The following is a 16,675-nucleotide window of genomic DNA, read 5'->3' on the forward strand; positions in this document are numbered from 1 at the left end:
TCCGCCTTCACTGCCTCAAGGTGGCACTTCTCTTGTGCTCACGAATTTCCTACGTTACGCCCCTTTAGTTTCAGCTTCGTCTTCGGCCCGCCATCGCCGCCGCCTCCCCTCACCGCACACTGCGCACCGCGGAGACAGCGAAACGGAAGACAACAAATGCATCGCCTGCTCTCATCGACTGAAGGAAAAGGACAGAGAGAGGGACAGGAGGCCGTGCACCGTGCGGAAGGGTGGTGGTAGTATGGGAGGGGTGAAGGGAGGCGCATGCGCATCGAGAACGACCTTCCATCCCCTCACCCGCGTCACTGGCATTGCGAGAGCGAGACGAGCCCAAAGAGGGAGAGCACAGAACAGAATGCGGAACCGCCGGGGGGGGGGAGGGGGCCACAATCAGGGCGCAAAGACAAGTAAGCAGCGCACCCACTCACACGGATACGCAGGCACACGCAAAGAGAGCGAGGTCGAAATATACGGAAAAGATGATGGTTAAAAGAAACAGCAGCGGCCGCATGTGCACCAGCACACGCAAAAACGCTGATACACGCACGCACACACGTGTCAGCGGCAACGCAACACGAGCCCAGCAAGAAGCCAGACTGCGACGCCACTTTGCTGGTACCGAGCCTTGACGCGCGTCTTCTGCTCCTTTGGTCTTCCATCACGGGTGCCTCCGCCGATGGGCCGCACGGCGCCAGGGCGGCAAGGCAGCGCGGGACTTCTCAGTGTTCCTCTACCGGATCGACGAGATCACATTCGGTGAGAATTCAACCCTTGTTCTCAGTCTCTCCGCCCAACGAAAGGTTCGACTCTGAATCCGGCGGCAAACCCTTCAGCCAGCGCGCCACCCTGCTCATCGGCACGCACCCTGCAAAGCTGTGGCGGCCAGAGCAGTCCGTCTCGCTGGGAGAGCGCCCGCCATCTGTGGTGAGGCTGTCCGCGTACCGGCCTCGATGAAGCGATAAGGTGTGCGACTTGAGGGAGGGGCCACGCTGGTGATGGACGGGTGTCACTGCGCGGGCGACGACTGCAGCTGCGGTACCTCATCCACCCCCGAGGAGCGCCCGGCACCCGACGTGGGCATAAGGACCTTGACGCGACTCCGGTGCCGCAGATGTGGAGCTGCGCACCCTCCTCGCTGCTGTGGAGGCGGCTGAGAGCGAGAGCGAAGGAGCGGCAAGGCGAGATGAAGATGGAGAGGAGCCTTCGGCTGCCGTCGACAGCAGCAGCAGCAGCGGTGCGCGCTAAGAAGAGAGAAAGAGGGAAGGAGGGGGCGTGCGGATGTGAGAAAGTGCGCTGCGGCGAGGTTTAAAAAAAAAAACATAAGGAGGGTGTAGTGGGTATGGTCTGCTGAAGACCCTAGCACATTGCACTTCTCCGCTATAGCATGCTACTTTCTCGCGCTCCTACCGTTGGTTCTGCTGCCTCGTCGAAACAGCTGCGGTGTCTTTCTGCCAGCGTGCATCGCTGTGTGAGGTGAGGGATGCATGATGCCCGCTCAAGTGCAGGCGCGACTCCTCGCGCTGCTGCGAAACAAAACGGAGCATGAGACAGGTGGAGGGGAGGGACAAAGGGAAGGGCAAGGGGCTAATGCGTGCACGCCGGGAAGATGAGGTGGAGCAACGGGAGACAGCTTCAAGGCCCACATTCGGCGAGGGCGCCATGCGGTCTCACAAAATGGTGAGGCGCAGCACGCCGTCCCCCCACTCCTTGTCGCCTTCAGGGGCAGCGGTGAAGCGAGATTGGCCTTCCAGGCCCGAAGAAGCAGAGGAAGTATCATCAGCCCTCGTCCCTCGCGGCCGCCGAAGCGGAACTTGCGATTCGACTGCCGCTACCGCTACACACATATACATGTGTCTCGTTGTTGTGCGTGTGTTCAGCTTAACGCGTAAGTGCAGAAGGAAAGAGGTGAAGGAAGGCACAGAAGCACGCGCTACACGCACAGAGACACACTCGTGGCGCAGCAAAAACGCTCTGGCGAATCCACACACACATACACACACACACACACGGACAGGGGAGCGCGATCAGGATGCAGCTGCTTGCTGAGCGCCTCTAGCTTCAGCAAAGACCAGCAATCACCGTGACTTTAATGACTGCATTGTGTATATATGTGGATGCAGGTATGTATCTTACTGCACCTGTGCAGCTGTGCGACTGCACCGCTGTCTCGTTATTCGCTCACAAAGCAAGATGGAAGGGGGACCACAATGGAAAGCATAAAGAGCAAGCCCAGCCCCAGGGATGAGGGAGGGGGATAAGAGGGAGGGAGGGAGGGAGGGGGTACGTATTAAGCGCTGCACCACATTGCCATGAGCTCGCGTCGCATCCGCTTTGCCCCTCACTCATTCAAGCGCCGCTCACCGGTTGTCACGCAACGCTTCGCTGTGACTAGCCAGCTACTTGCCAATGCGCAGCCGCTTACACGTCGCATCCTGCTGTCTCTCCAACTCCCGCTGCCGATCACCGAATATGTCGTAGTTTGGCGGTGGCTTCGGTGTTCCAAAGCCTTCTTTGTATTCGTCACTCGAGATGCACACACCCGGTTGCCGCATCGCTGGCGTGTACTGCTCGGCGCACTCGAACCCCCACAGGTACATGCAGATGTTCCGCGTAACCCAGCGCCTGCGGCTCGCCTCGGTGAACAGGTCATGGCGCGGCCCCACCATGGAGCAGCCCGTCAGCCACGGTATCACCCTCTCATACACAAAGAGCAGTACGCAATCCCAAAACGCCGGGCAAAGGCGCAGCACCCACGGCAGCGTGTCGACTTTCAGCGCAATCCACGAGCGCACCATGCTCGCAGCGTACAGCTGGCACACTGCAACTCGCTTGTCCACTTTCCTGGCATGGTAGAGGGCACCGCTGTGAAAGGAAATGAGGGTGGTCTGATCGTACATGTAGTCCGGATAGCGGCGGTAGAGTTCGAGCACCTTGTCCGTGCATAGATACGTTCGCTTCAGATCTTTCACCTCGATCAACATGCGCATGTTATTATCACGGCAGAACAAGATGGCTTCCTCCAGTGTAGGAACGCGGACCTTTCCCGTGGGGTCGGCCGTGAAGGTGCACTGGCGCAGCTCAAACAGCGTCAGCTCATCGATGCGGCGCGTCGGCGGGACGTCGCGGAGGTGGCCGTTGACGAAGGCGTCGTGAAAGATGACAACTTCGTTGTCTTTGGTGAGGCGAGCATCGCATTCGATACCGCCACACCCGGATGCGGCTGCGTGCCGGAATGCCTCCAGCGTGTTCTCCGGCGTCCCCGCCACACCACGGCACCCACGGTGCCCGAACACGACGCCGCCCCACAGGAGCCGCGACGGGCCCACGGGCAGCTGAATGTGCCTCAAGTACGACCACCCCAACGCAGCCCCGACGCTGCCGAGGAAAAGTACTAGCTTCATCGTTCAGCGCGGCAAGGGAAGGACAGAGGGGGGTGCCGAAATGTGAACGCGCGAGAGACTGGTAGTCGTTTAGTGAATATGCACACGCGCACACACATGCACACTCGAGCGTATGCGTAGAAGGCAGTTGGGAGGCTGCAGTTGCTGTGACTCTTCAGCGTTCCTGCGTTGTGCCACATGCCGCTCACAGGCGGTGGGCAGGGGGGAAGGAAAAGGGGAGAGGGAGAGAACCGGCAGTGGCCAGGTAGTGAACCGGAGGAGCAGGGAAACGGAGTAGATGGGAGCAGGGGAGGTTGCTGGGTGAGGGGAAACGACACGCACAGGAGGAGTGGAGACCCGGACTGCGTACCAGGAGGAGGAGTATATGGGAAAGAGCGAGGTACAGGTGAAGGGCAACCCCCACTCACTCCCTCACGCACACGCCCTCAAGTACATCGTATCTGAGGTGTTTCTGCACCGCATGGGGCGGCGTTAAACGGAAGGCACCCCGAGTGCCTCCACACATCTCTCTACGTCCAGAGTACGGTGCTGCTACCACTCTCCCTTTGCCATATCCTGCTGCCGTGGCTTCCGCAATTGCTTGCCCGGCTGCCTTTAGCTCGGAGAGGAGACTCAAGAGAAAGAGGCGCCGCACATGCACGGCTGCACACGTGCGTTCAACAGGTTTCGGTGTGTCCTCTGTATTTGTTGTTCTACCGCAGAGTTTCCCCCGTCCCTCCTCCCCATCGGTACGCGCACAAAGAAGAGAAAGGAGGTGGTCTCATACGCCGTGACATGTTGTCTCGGTCTGCAGAGGATATGTTGGAGGTGGAAGCCTCTGTGCTGCGCGTGAGCAGCAGCAGCAGCAGAAGAAAGGGCGGCACGCGCAAGCGAGGGCATAAGTGCGACAGGGACACCAGCGGAGGCGATGGCTGATGAGACAGGGACAACAGCAGCGGCGCTAAGAGGAAAGGCTACACAGCGCGGCACACCACAACGATGACCACAAACAAGCGAACACACGCTAACGGTGTCTCCCCTCTCCTTATACACACGCACTACATTGGTTCGCTGTCTGGTGAAGGAGTGAGACCTGTGCGCCCTGCACGCGTGGGGACGGCGGCGGACAGGGGAGGGTGGCAGAACACACCGACGAGGAGGTGGGTCATGCGTCTCTCTCTCTGTCTGCAGGCGGAGGCGGGGATAGAGAGGTGCGATTGGGAAACGCAACACGAGTCGAGACAGCGAAAACGAAAAAGAGAATCACGCAACGCACGCGCACACCTCAGCACTCGGTAATACCGGAAATACGCACGACACCACCGGCGAGAATGTGGTCGGGTGCACACGCACGCAAGGTTGTCGAAGGATCGACGGCGGCGTGCTTTCCTTCGGTGTGGCTTCTCAGAGGGCAAAGCGATCCATGGGGAGGATGTCCTGGTGCCTTAGCTCCCGGATCAGCAGGTCCTCCAGCTGTAGCATGAAGGGTTTATCAGCCGCCCCAAACCAGTTGACGAGGTCCACACTGTAGTAAAGGGCATGGTTGGAGCGCACCCACTGTAAGCACTGCGCCTTGTCATCCGCGAAGAAACCCGCCTTCACAAGCCGCAGTACGTAGTCGGGCACAACGACCGAAGACTTGCCAAAGACGGAGGCGACCTGCTGCTGAAAGAACTGCACATCCACCTGCAGCTGCATCACGAAGAGGTCGCTCATGCGCTTCTTGGAGAGTTTGCTGTACTCCCGTACCAGCACGGCCTGCGCAGCGAAGATGAGACGCTGCAAGAAGACCGATTCAAGAGCCGGGGTCGGCATCGGAACACGTCGCTCGTTGAGCTCCTTCATGCTGCCTACAAGCTGCGCCACGTACGAACTCACCATCACTTCATCCTTTCCGCCCTTCAGCTTCGCAATGCTTTTGCAGACGCTCTCCATGGGGCAGATAGCCTGGCACAACCGGTGGATGCACACGTGCAGCACCTCGTGCGCCGCCTCGTAGAGCACACGGCACCGCTGCATGTAGGACTGCACCGTGGTCGCCGGAAGGAGTGGGCTCATTGTCTGGATAGTGGCCTCGTAGACAAAGATGAGGCTGAGCACCGACTGGCATGCCACTGTGCGGTTGCCAAGAGCAAACTGCTGTGCGGCGCTCGTGAACTCGTTGGACAGACGGCCCCACACGATGGGCGGGAATCGAAAGGTCGTCGCGTTAGCGCCGCCGGCACCGCCACCGCTGCACAGACGCCGGATATGATCCTTCGGTGTATACTGCCCATTTACCGCCCCCACCGCACGCTCCCCTGCCGCGCGCACCTCGGCCAACACGCGCTGCGCTTTCGCAGAAAAGTCGCCCTGATGCTCGATCGGCACACTGCGCGACACCGACACAAAGCTGTCCACGACAGTGTAGAAGTAGAGACACAGCAGCTCCTCGCACCAGCCAAGGATATCGGCCGCCAAGGGAGGAAACCGCACTGCTATGCGGGCCTGGTACTCGAGGAATGCGTTGGCGACGGAAATGGCGCTGGAGGTGAGGACGGAGGGCGGCATGTCCACCGACGACGCAAGCGTAGCGGTATCCTGGATGTTGGCAGGCGCGCTGACCGGCGCAGTCTCTAAGTCAGTCCCCACGTCGCGCATCGTGGAGGCGTTGTCTGCAGAGTCAGCGGTGGTGGCCGCCGCGCAACCCGTCTTCGCTGTGGCCCAATAGACACCGAAGGTCTGCGTTTGCACAAGGCTGGACGTGTCGGCGGGCTCCAGCATCTTTTCAGTGAGGAACGGGTTCTCCATAAACGGCATCGCCCCCGCGGCGAGGGAGCCTTCGTCAGTGCTCTGACGCAGGTAGCTCTTCACCTCCTTGATGAAGCTCTTGAAGTTGCTGGGGGACAGCGGCTTCACCATGTTCAGCGACGGAGGAGAGACAGGACTCACGACCCAGTCGTCCTCAGCCATGAAGGCCAGCACCTCGTGGGCCTTGGGTGTCTGGAAGTGCATCTGCATGTGACGCAGCAGCACCGCCTTGATCTGTGTTCGGGCCGCAGCTTGCTCCGCCTTTTCAATTCCCAGTACGCCGAACGCCTCTGTCAGCATACTCACCACCACGAACAGGTGCAGCACACGGTCTGGGTCGATCGAGGTGAGGCGTGCGCTCGAGAGAACCACCGTCAACTTCTCGACCAAGTCACAGCCGACCTTACGACCTGTGTCCTGCACGCGCTGCAGCGCCTGACTGTGCAAGCCGGCGTACGGAGAGTTCCCGCGGCTTTCCTCTTCGTGGAGCCGCACTACAGTAGAGTAGAGATACAAGAAGTCCATCAACTTCGAAGCCATCTGCCGCACGCCGAGGATGAGGTAGTCGGGGTGTATGCCCTCTGCAATGTCCGCCAGTGGGGCGTCTTCACTCTTCACAAACGACACCTCTGTCAGGGACTTGCACAGAATCTGAATCGCTGCGCGCCACACCAGCGTTGCCACCAACGTGCACGTCTTACTGGCACAGCCGAGGTCCTGTGAGGCCTCAAGCGCGTTGCGGTACCTCGGTACAATGAACTTGTTCGTCAGGCAGTCGGTGAGAACCACCTCGATGCAGTCGGTGAGCTTCTTGGGGTTGTCACGGTACATGCGCCACTCCGCCATCACCGGCTTCATGCAGTAGATCTTTGCCAGCGAGCTCTCCATGTCGATGGGGCCTTCCCGCTTCAGAAAGCCGGCAGCCTCATGCACCTTGCCGCTGGAGATGAGGTTCATAAGCTGAGTTCGCTTTCCACACATCGCCTTCATCGCCTCCAGTAGCTGAATCGTCGCCTCCACGTTCTCCTTCGTGCGCTGCTGCGCCAGCAACGCCACCTGCGAAGCCACAGCGGCCTTCGACTTACGAATCGCCGCGCGCGCCTTTTTGCAGTCGCTCGAGGTCATGAGCAAGCTGTCGTTGATGTCGCGAATCTTCTCCGTGCCACTCACGAAGGAGTGGTGATGCGCCAGCACCCGTCGCTTGAGCGTTGTGCTAACAATGTTGCACTTTTGGCGCAGCTCCCGCATTTTTCCCTCCGCGGCCTCGCGCATCAGCCGGCCCTCGGCCTCGTCGTCAGTGTACGCAAAGCCGTCCAAGTGCTCGAGCTCGAATATGGCAGGGTCGTACGTCTTATCAAAGAACTTCTTGTCCACCTTCTCCTGCACCTGCGCGTCGGTGAGCGGCTCCTCATCGGAGCTCGCCACATCGCTGGCCTCGTCCGCCGCCACGCGCTCTCCCTCGGCGTTGCGCACCTCGGCTCCGTATTTCATTTGGAAGAAGCGTCGAATATCGCCGTGCGACATGACGCCGCCGGTCACCGAGATCGCCTTAAGGCGGTCCACCGGGATCTGCTTCAGCACCGACTTCGTTTTTCTGTAGCCTACCCTCACGCCCTTCATCGCCTCCTTCCACGCCGCTGCGAGGCTCTCGGTAACGTCCTCCATCCTCCTTCTCTGCCGGCGTTGCAGATGTGCAAGCAAGCCCCTTGCTGTCGAGTCGATGGCGCTGACGCTCCTATCAGCAATGGATGGCCAGGGAGACGCACACGCGCGCAGGCCACACGAGAGGTGGGCCTCCTTCCCTTGTTGCTCCGGCCGGGCGTCGTTTTCTTCTGTTTTCGTTTTCTTCTCGGTGGTGTGTACTCCTCCACAATGTCGAAGGCGTGCCTCCCACGCTCACAGGAATGGCCAACAACGGACGTTCCAGGAACAGTCGGCGGAGGGAAGGGGGAAGGGGGGAGGGAAGAGAGCAGAGAGACATGAGCGCACAACGGGGCGAGAGAGAGTGTGTTCGCCCCACCCCCTCCACCGTCTGAGATTTCACATCAAGGAAAGCCGCAGCACTAATGGCAGTGCCGTAGTGACGCAGCGAAACGCGAATGCGCCTTACACGCACCACCGCAACACTCTCTCACCGCCAGAGACGCGAGCAACACCCGGGCGCGAGAGAAAGGGAGATGAGAGGCCTGCGTTGGGGGGAGAGATGAAAGCAGATGTCGCCTTCCTTTCATTTTCACTGCTGTTTGCTGGCCTTGACAAGCATACTCACCCACGTACACACACAAGCATACGCACCTCTACGTCTACGCTTACGTCTATGGGCGTCATTCTCTACTGTACAAGTAACAAAAGGTCAGTGCACGCAGACAGCACCACCCAACACTGAGGGCCGCTACGAGGAAAACCGAGGCCCCTGCAGCGCGTCCTGCTGGCGGAGGCGTCGGCCCACTTCCAGCTGCTCCTGTTGTTTGTCAAAGCACAGCTGCATGAGCTGCTGGGCGTTGCGCAGCTCCTCGATCTTCTCCATCAGGTCTCGCTCGCGCGCTTGCGTTTCGGCGAGGGAGGCCTCGCTAATGTTCTTGAGCGACTCCACGTTCGCGCACCGCTCACGCAGCGCTGAGGTTTCCGCCTTGTATGACTGCAGCTGCCCGAGGATGTCTGCCTCGTGCTGGCGCAGCGTTTGTACCTCTTTTGTCAGCTCCTTCACCCGCTGCTCCAGGCTCTCCCCCTCGCGCTGGTACCTGCGCCTCTCGGCAACGGCAGTGGCGAGCTCTGCTTGCGCTGCCTCGAGTCGCACATCACGGGTCCGCTGGGTCGCCTGATGCTCGGCGACGACGCGCTCGTGGCTCAGCCGCGCCGTCTCGAGCTGTCCGCGCATGAAGTTTATCTGCTTTTGCAGCTCGCCGCAGCGCTGCTCCGCGACTTCGCGGGCCTCAACGGCGGCCATCAATCGCTCCTGCTCCTTCGTGACCCGGTCGGCCTCTTGCTTCGCCTCCCGCCTTTTTTCGCCCAGCACGCGTTGCAGCGCGGCAACTTCTGCACGCAGCTCCCGAAGCTCGTCCTCGTTGTGCTTCTGCTCCACGACTCGATCATCCAGCTGACGCTTTAGCTTGTCGTAATGGTGCTGCAGGTTTCGACGCGCCTCCTCGGCAGCGCGCGCATCACTGCTGCGCTTCGCCTCATCCGCAGCCACCCTCTCGTGCAGGGAGGCCGTCTGGCGTTTCTCCATCTCCAGCAACGCTGTCACGCGTTCCAGAGAGTCCTTCAAGGCGTGCGTGCGCTGCTCTCGGTCGCTGTCGGTGCGCTGCGCTGCTTCTTTGAGTGCCAGCACGCACCGCTCCGCCTCAGCCAGCTCTCTCTGAACACGCGCAACTTCCTCGTGGTGCTCTGCCGCGGCAGCCTCCATCCGCCGCTGGTGCGCCTCCTCGACGGCTTGCAGCTCCGCCTTGTGTTTCAACTGAAGGCGCGTCAGATGCCGCTCCGTGTCCCTCGCGCCTTCGCAGAGATCGGCTGCTATCTTCTGGGCGACAGACCAGCTGTCCTTGGCAACGCTTGCGGCGCGGGACACAGTGCCGCTGTGCGCACGCAGAACAAGTTCCATGCACGCTCGCTTCATTTCCGTTGCCTCCTCCGCGTACTCCTCCAGTGCCAGAGCTCGGGACGCTGCGACGTGGCGCTGCAGCTCGCGGTAGCTACCCTCTGCAGTCAGCGCTCTGCGCTGCACCTCGCGCAGCTGCATTTGCAAAGAGGTCGCGAGCTTCTCGGCAGCCACGGCACCGTTCGTGGCGTCGCGGAACGACTCCTCCTGTTGGCGGCGCATCTCTTCGTAACGCGTCTTCACCTCACTGACACGTGAGTCCACGGTGTCCTGCGCTCGCCGCAGCGCCTCCTCCGTCTCCGTGAGCTTCTCCATCAGGTCGGCTTCCCGCTGACGATCCTCCTCCTCGCGCTTCGCCGACGCCCGCACCCGCTCCTCCATGCGCTGCAAGAGGACCTCCATCTTCGCCTTTTCCGCCTTGTACCTCTCGCGAATCGCGTTGGCGGCGGCTGTCTGCCCCTCGGCACGCTCAAGCGCCACCACTGTAGCTGCCTTGACTTCCTCCACCTGCTGCAGCGCCTTCTGGACCTCCTCCTTGCGCTGCTGGTACTTATGCTCACGACTGTCGAGGGTGCCGGTGAGCGTTGTCACTTGTGCTTGGACCTCTAGAAGCTGCTGCTCGGCGCGCGCCTTGTCGCATTGAAGCGCGGCCACCTCCGCCTCTCGCGCCGCCACGGCCTCCTCCAGGCTGCGGATGCGCTGCTGGGCGTTGTCCATGTGCATGCGGCTAAGCTCCTGCTGATGCTGCAACTTTTCTAGCAGAACAAGACTCTTGCCCTTCTCTTCGTTAAGGTGGGGAAGTACCGTCGCCTGCTCGCTGCGCAGGCGCTGAATAGTGTCGTCACGCTCGTGGATCGTCTGGCGCAGCTCCTCAGCAGTGCGCTTGGCAAGCGACTCCACGTCCTCTGCGTGGCGTGCAAGGCGTGCACAGTCCGCATCGCGCAGTTCCCCCTCCTCCTTGAGGCGCCGCAGCTCCTTCGACTTCTCGTCGACGCAGCGCTGCAACCGCTGCTGCTCCTGCAAGGCGACACGCAGCTCCATCTCAGCCTTGTCAAACCGCTCCTCCGTTGCCTTCAAGGAGAGTGTTAGCTTGTCACAGTTCGCCTTCTCCTGCATGACCTCCTTGAAGGCCACCTGCTTCGCCTCTACGCACTCCCTCACCTCCATACGGAGGGCGGCGATGGCACCGTCCTTCTCGCTCAGCTGGGCCTCCACCGCAGCAAGGGTGGCGGCGTTCACCTCTGCGGTTTTCCTGATGGCCACCACGCTCTCCTCTGCTCTTTCTCTTGCTGCCTTGGAGTCCAGTTGAGCCCGCTCCGCCTCCTCAATACGCTGCCGCAGGACGCCTTCGCTCCTCTCATGCGCGGCCAAGCGTTGCGTGAGCTGGGCAACCTCTGCCTGCTGCTTATCGGCCTCGCGCTGTAGGCCCTGAATGATCATCTCCTTCGCTTCGATGGCGTTTTGCAGGCGGCTCATCTCGCTCCGCATGCTCTGCCGCACCTCCGCGACGTGATGGAGTTCTTTCTCCAGCCCCTTTGATCCACCCGCCCTCTCACTTAGCTCCGCGCGCGCGAGCTCCAGCCGCGCGTGCAAGTCCTGCACCTCGCTCTCGTGGCGGCGCCGCATGTCTTCTACGGCGAATGCGTGGTCGTGCTGAAGCTTCTGCAGCTCCTTGCCGTGAACGAGCTCGGCGCGGCGCGTCTCCTCCTCCTTGTCTCGGAGCTGCAGATGCAGACGCTGCACACCGGCCTGCAGCTCCTCCAGCTTCTGCGCCAGGCTATGCTCGTCGGCAGCAGTGCGCCGTTGCGCATCCGCCAGCTCCGACTGCGCGCGGCTCAGTTGGTGCTGCAGACGATCACACTCCTCAGCTCGAGAAGCCGCGGCAGCCGTGGCAGTGGCCAGCCTCTCACGCAGCTCTGCTTGCGTGCGAGTCGCCTCCTCACGAGCGCGAGCTAGAGAGTCGGCGCTGTCGCTGATCGCCCGCTCTCGGGTCTCGAGTAGCCGACGCGCGCGGTCCGCCTCGTCCTGAGATTGCCGCAGCTGCTCCTGCAGCGTGCGGTTTTGTGCCTGCACCCCCTCGTGCGCCTTTTCCGATACCGCCTTGTAGCGCTCGTGTTGGGCGCAGGCTGCCTGCAGCTCCGCCGTGGTGCGCTGGAGCACCTCTTGCGATCGCGCCAAGGACCGCTCCAGCTCACCAACGCGCTCGGCAGACTCCATCTGCGCTCGCCGGCACCGCGCTGCCTCCTCGCGCAGCTCTCGTTCCGTTTGCTGCTTCGTCAAGTCCGCCGTCAAGAGCTGGTGCTTAGTGGTATCGAGCGCCTTCGTGGTGGTCTGTAGCAAGGCCGTCAACTCCTCCACGTCTTGCTGCGCTTTCCTAAGCTCCTGCTTCGTCGTACGGTGATCTATCTCGCCGCTAGAGAGCGCTTCTTGCAGTTTTTCTATGTCTTGATTGCTCTTTACACGCTCACTCGCCGACTTTGCCTCGAGTGCGGCGAGCGCCGACGTGTGCTCGTGAATCGGCATCATTTCCTCAATGCGCGCCTGCAGCTGCTGCGCATGTGACCGAGCCTCACCTAGTGTCCGCTTAGCTACCCCCAGCTCACACTTGAGGTCCGCGACAGCAGCGGTCTGCGCCTCCAGCTGCAGCTGGGTTGCCGCCCATCCCTCGTCGCATTTCGTTTTTTGGGCCTGTACCGCCGCAAGGGTGGCCTGGGCGTTGGACAATTCACATTCCAGTCGGTGAAGCTTTGCCGCGGCTTCAGCTGCCGCAACCGCGTGGCTCTTGGCGTGCTCCTCGCTCTCCTGCAGTTGCTTCTTGAGGGCCTCCGAGTTGAGCACGAGTTTGCGAGTCGCCTCCTCATCACGCGCGGACTGCGCCTGCATCTCCTTCAGTTTTTTGCTCTTGCTCTGCAGCTGCTCCGAAAGCTGTCTCTGCTTTGCGGTGTGGCCCTCCTCCCTCTGCCCGGCAGCTGCCTCTTGATCTTGCAGTTGTCGGAGCAGACGGTGAAGCTGGTCATCCTTGTCGTTGATGACTCGCAGGTACTCCTCTAGGAGCTGGTCAACGTGGTCGCCCGGTACTGGCCCACTCTTCTGTGCCCCATCGGAGACCATGGTGCAGCAGCTCAAAAATGCGGAGCCGGTGTAGCGCACTGTTGTCAGTCACCTCGTCTCTCGCTCTGTTGCCCGTGTGTACGCGCTCTCTCGTGCGAAGAGAAAGGGACGGCGCACTCCGTAGACACAACGGGTAGCAGGGTAAGAGGATGGCCAGGAGACCGATGAAATACGGACAGGCCCGGCTCACCAAACTAAGGGAAGTGGCAACGCCAAGTGCGTACCTGCAGACGAACCACCATCAAAGGAAGAGGGGAGGGGAGCGAGGAGGGTATCGAAGAGCGATACGTTGGTTGACGAGTGATATGCTTATGAAGATTGCGCAAGTGGTGATCCACACAGATGAGCACCACTGCTGGGCGACGGGACGCCTCATGACGCCACGACCCAGCGCACACGCTGTGGCCCGCACAGATACCCAGTCAATGTCCACTCCGCGCCGCCCCCTCGTTCGGAGCTGGCGAAGGGACCAGATCGACTCTCCCTTTGCCAGGCAGTAGGGCAGCCCTGTGGCGCAAGGTGCCACCGTGAACTGTAAATACAACTCTTTGGCGATACTCGCACAACACGCCGATGCACCGGTGCATTCACCAGCAGAAATGTACCCCAACCTCCGGCAGGCCACTATGCCCTCTCACACCCACTCTAGCTCGACCGCAGGCATGGACGTGGGGGGGGGGGAGGCACAACGATGACCCAAGCAAAGGCAGCCCAAAGGTGTGCACCATGAGAACGAGAGATAACATACACGGGCTATGGCGAACACGGTGCAGACATACTCTCTATGGGTGTGATCCAGGTCAAACCTCAGTCAACATGTGCACCACACGGTGTGGCAAGCTGGACTTTAACTGCTCCCGTGATTCCGGCGACTTGAGCATGAGTGTGGCGCGGCTGTGCGCTGGCACCACTGTCTTTCCGCTAAGCGCATTATTCTCCATAAGCTCCTTCAATGAGTTCGCCACTCGCTTCACTGCTTCGGGGGTAGTCACCCATACCACACAGCGGCTGCGACGGCCCTTGAAAGGCGCTACCAACGCCGCCCTGAGCTGATCGACCGACTCGAAGGGTCCGGGCAGCGTAACGACAGCGCTGCCGCTGCACTGAGTCGCAAACGCCAGTGAGTCCAGCCCCTTCTCCTCTGTTCGCCAGTGGACCCCGCTCACCCCGGTGCGACGGCTGAGGACTGCTTTTGCCAACCGATTGGAGGTAGAAGCCACCACTGCGCACGAGCACGGATGCCGCTCCCGCGGGGAGGCATACCCACTAGGTGAGAGCAGCACCACAAGACGCGCCGCTACGAGAGCCAACGCAACAGTTAGCAGGGCAATGCACCACCACTTGTAACGTCGAACGAAACCCGCGGCCTTTTCTACTAGCCCCTCGACACTTCGTTTTGCCTCTGCTCTCGCGGACAGGCTGCGCTGTTTGTTTTTTTTCTCAGCAGCATTCACGCTACCTCTCGGCGACTGCGATGTCGCTGCTGCATCGTGTGTGCGGCCTCGCGTCGCAGCCTTGGACCCGCTTCGCGTTTTGGGTGCCATCTCTCTCCATCTCACACAAACACAGAGACGGCCAACAGCAGTTCCGCCAAGAGCCGCTCTCAACCGCACCCTTCGCGTGTATCTCCTCTGCCGCGCCGAAAATGATGCGCGCCGGCTGGGACGCAGAAGAGAAGAGTGAGGGAGCGAGAGAGACATTGAGAGAACGCGGAAAGACAGACAACTCGCGCGCCATCAGATAAGTGCGTCAAGGCAGCATGATCAGCAGCGTCGACCTCGAAGGCAAGGAGGGGAAGTCGCAGATGCATCAGGTGCATATGACTGCCGTAGCTCCTGCTCCACGTGGAGTGTTGAGACACGTGCAATGGAGTTGCTTGTGCACGCGTGTGTGGAGACGCTCCAACACAACTCACCACAGCAGTGCGGCGTGATGCAGGCGGCCGTGGGGAGCGAAGTGTCTCTATTTTTCACATGCGCATGTGTTCGTTATCCCGCACTGTCCATGTAAGGGGAGAAGACGATGCGCGGGCGCCAACGGCGAAACGAGACAGAGAGAGCGGAGGAGGAACGAGGGACCGAAAGGAAGGGGCACGGCGCAAAGGCACTCCCAAGAAACATTCGTGATCATGTGCTTGTGTGAAGAGTTAGAAGAAAGAAAGGACAAGCGGCACATGGCGCAGCGCATCACTCTCTCTACGCGTGCGCACTTTTGAGGGTTCGCAGTCACCACTCTGGCGGAAAAAGACGCTTCGAGGCGTCGAGCGAGGGCAGTGCGCCGTGTGCCTTGTCACTTGCGGACAGTAGCGGTCTTGAAAATGCCGCCAGTCTCTCGTGGCGCCGTCCCAGATCCTCGATAGCCAGCATCGCGCATTGTGACGGGGCCCATTGCTCGCTGTGCATATTATGGACAAGCTCCATGGCGTAGGCGGCATCATCCTCAGCGTTGCATGCTTCCAGTAGATGCGTGTAGGTGTACGGAAGAAACGGCACCTGGTCCGCCTGCTGCTGCCTCCCAGCCGCGATGGCGCCCTTGGCATTGCCGCTCTCTTGCCGCGCGCGGATCAGCGCCAGGTGGCAAACGCTGTCTAGCAGCATCGTCTTGTGAAAAGTGGCAAAGATGTTCTCCACTTCGTCATAGTGCTTCCCTTCAACGCACGCCGCCAGCGCGCAGCCAACGCCGACCACATCAGGACGCACGTTCTCCCGCTTCATCTGCTTGAGCACCTGCAGTGATTGCGCCCATGCCCCAGGGTGAACACACTGTCGCAGGATGGAAGTAAAGTGGCTCACGTTCATGGCGACCCCTTCCTGACGCGCCGTGTGCCACAACTCCACTGCGCGGAACCAGTTATTCGCACTCGGATCCAGAAGCTCTTGTTGGAGGGCGTACACGTGGCCAAACTGGTGCATCCAGCCTCCGCCGTAGCGAGGGAACAGTCCCTGACCAGAGGTGGGCGGATGCATGAGCAGACTGAAAGCAACGGGGGGGGGGGAGGCGACACGTCCAGGGACAGGCGGTTTTCTGCTCTTGGCATAACACACGGCGATCCGGTCGACGCTTCCGTGTAGGCAGACAGCTTGCCGTGCTGCAGTCGATCTGCCTGCTAGTGAGGTAGGTGAGCCTGCGACTGCTCGGCCGAATGAGGGGTGGAGGGAGGTTGCACGCCCAGTTGCACAGCAGCTGATGGCACACGCCTGAGACTACCGAGAAACATGTAAGAAAAAGAGAGGGAGAAGGGAGGGGGGCAGCCAAAACAAAACGGGCGGAGATGAGATGGAGATGCAGAAGGTTAGGTACAGGAAACAAAAGACCACTAGCATGGCGCAAGCCGAGTTAGTGTGGAAGATGGAGAGGGTTCAGAGAGTAAGAAGGTTGTACTCTCTCCTCATACTCCGTGTACACACACACACACAAACACAGCACGGGCAACGATCACCAGCTCTTCGGACCATCACTGCGCCCCATAGCGGCAGCGCTGCCGGTGCGTCAGTGCTGCATATCAGCCTTTGCACATTTGTTTGTGGCTTTGGGGAACCGCAGTGTGAAACGAACTCGTGACACACAATCGCTTACAGCCACACAAGTAAAAATAAAGCAAAAAAAAAAAACAGAACAAGCAAGCTTCCCTCTTGGCTTTCATGGAGACGGTAGGAAAACGCACGACCACAGCAACGCCGCGTCGCTGGCACAGACAGACACACGGATCACAGCACATGTTGGTCACTCAGTCTCCGGTCCGACGAAAACGCGCATCACCCTGTAGCGTTATGTATGTGTGTGCGCGCGGGGGGGG

The 16,675-nt window shown here is 60.6% G+C and overlaps 5 protein-coding genes across 5 annotated transcripts; all 5 read right to left on the reverse strand.

The window, feature by feature from the left end:
• Positions 1-2,396: 2,396 nt before the first annotated feature.
• On the reverse strand, positions 2,397-3,401 carry LDBPK_242250 (hypothetical protein, conserved; the record flags this gene model as incomplete). The annotated part of the gene is made up of 1 exon (XM_003861266.1): positions 2,397-3,401. The coding sequence occupies one exon, from the start codon at positions 3,399-3,401 to the stop codon at positions 2,397-2,399; it is 1,005 nt and encodes a 334-aa protein (XP_003861314.1).
• Positions 3,402-4,784: 1,383 nt separating this feature from the next.
• LDBPK_242260 (hypothetical protein, conserved) lies at positions 4,785-7,835 on the reverse strand (the record flags this gene model as incomplete). The annotated part of the gene is made up of 1 exon (XM_003861267.1): positions 4,785-7,835. One exon carries the CDS (start codon positions 7,833-7,835, stop codon positions 4,785-4,787), a length of 3,051 nt encoding a protein of 1,016 aa, XP_003861315.1.
• A 727-nt stretch (positions 7,836-8,562) lies between these two features.
• LDBPK_242270 (basal body component, putative) lies at positions 8,563-12,879 on the reverse strand (the record flags this gene model as incomplete). Its single annotated transcript, XM_003861268.1, has 1 exon — positions 8,563-12,879. The coding sequence occupies one exon, from the start codon at positions 12,877-12,879 to the stop codon at positions 8,563-8,565; it is 4,317 nt and encodes a 1,438-aa protein (XP_003861316.1).
• Positions 12,880-13,679: 800 nt separating this feature from the next.
• Positions 13,680-14,423, reverse strand: LDBPK_242280 (hypothetical protein, conserved; the record flags this gene model as incomplete). The annotated part of the gene is made up of 1 exon (XM_003861269.1): positions 13,680-14,423. One exon carries the CDS (start codon positions 14,421-14,423, stop codon positions 13,680-13,682), a length of 744 nt encoding a protein of 247 aa, XP_003861317.1.
• Positions 14,424-15,104: 681 nt separating this feature from the next.
• LDBPK_242290 (hypothetical protein, conserved) lies at positions 15,105-15,845 on the reverse strand (the record flags this gene model as incomplete). The annotated part of the gene is made up of 1 exon (XM_003861270.1): positions 15,105-15,845. The coding sequence occupies one exon, from the start codon at positions 15,843-15,845 to the stop codon at positions 15,105-15,107; it is 741 nt and encodes a 246-aa protein (XP_003861318.1).
• Between the last annotated feature and the right edge of the window lie 830 nt (positions 15,846-16,675).

Source organism: Leishmania donovani, chromosome 24, assembly GCF_000227135.1.
Source record: "Leishmania donovani BPK282A1 complete genome, chromosome 24".
Taxonomy (NCBI): Eukaryota; Euglenozoa; class Kinetoplastea; order Trypanosomatida; family Trypanosomatidae; genus Leishmania; species Leishmania donovani.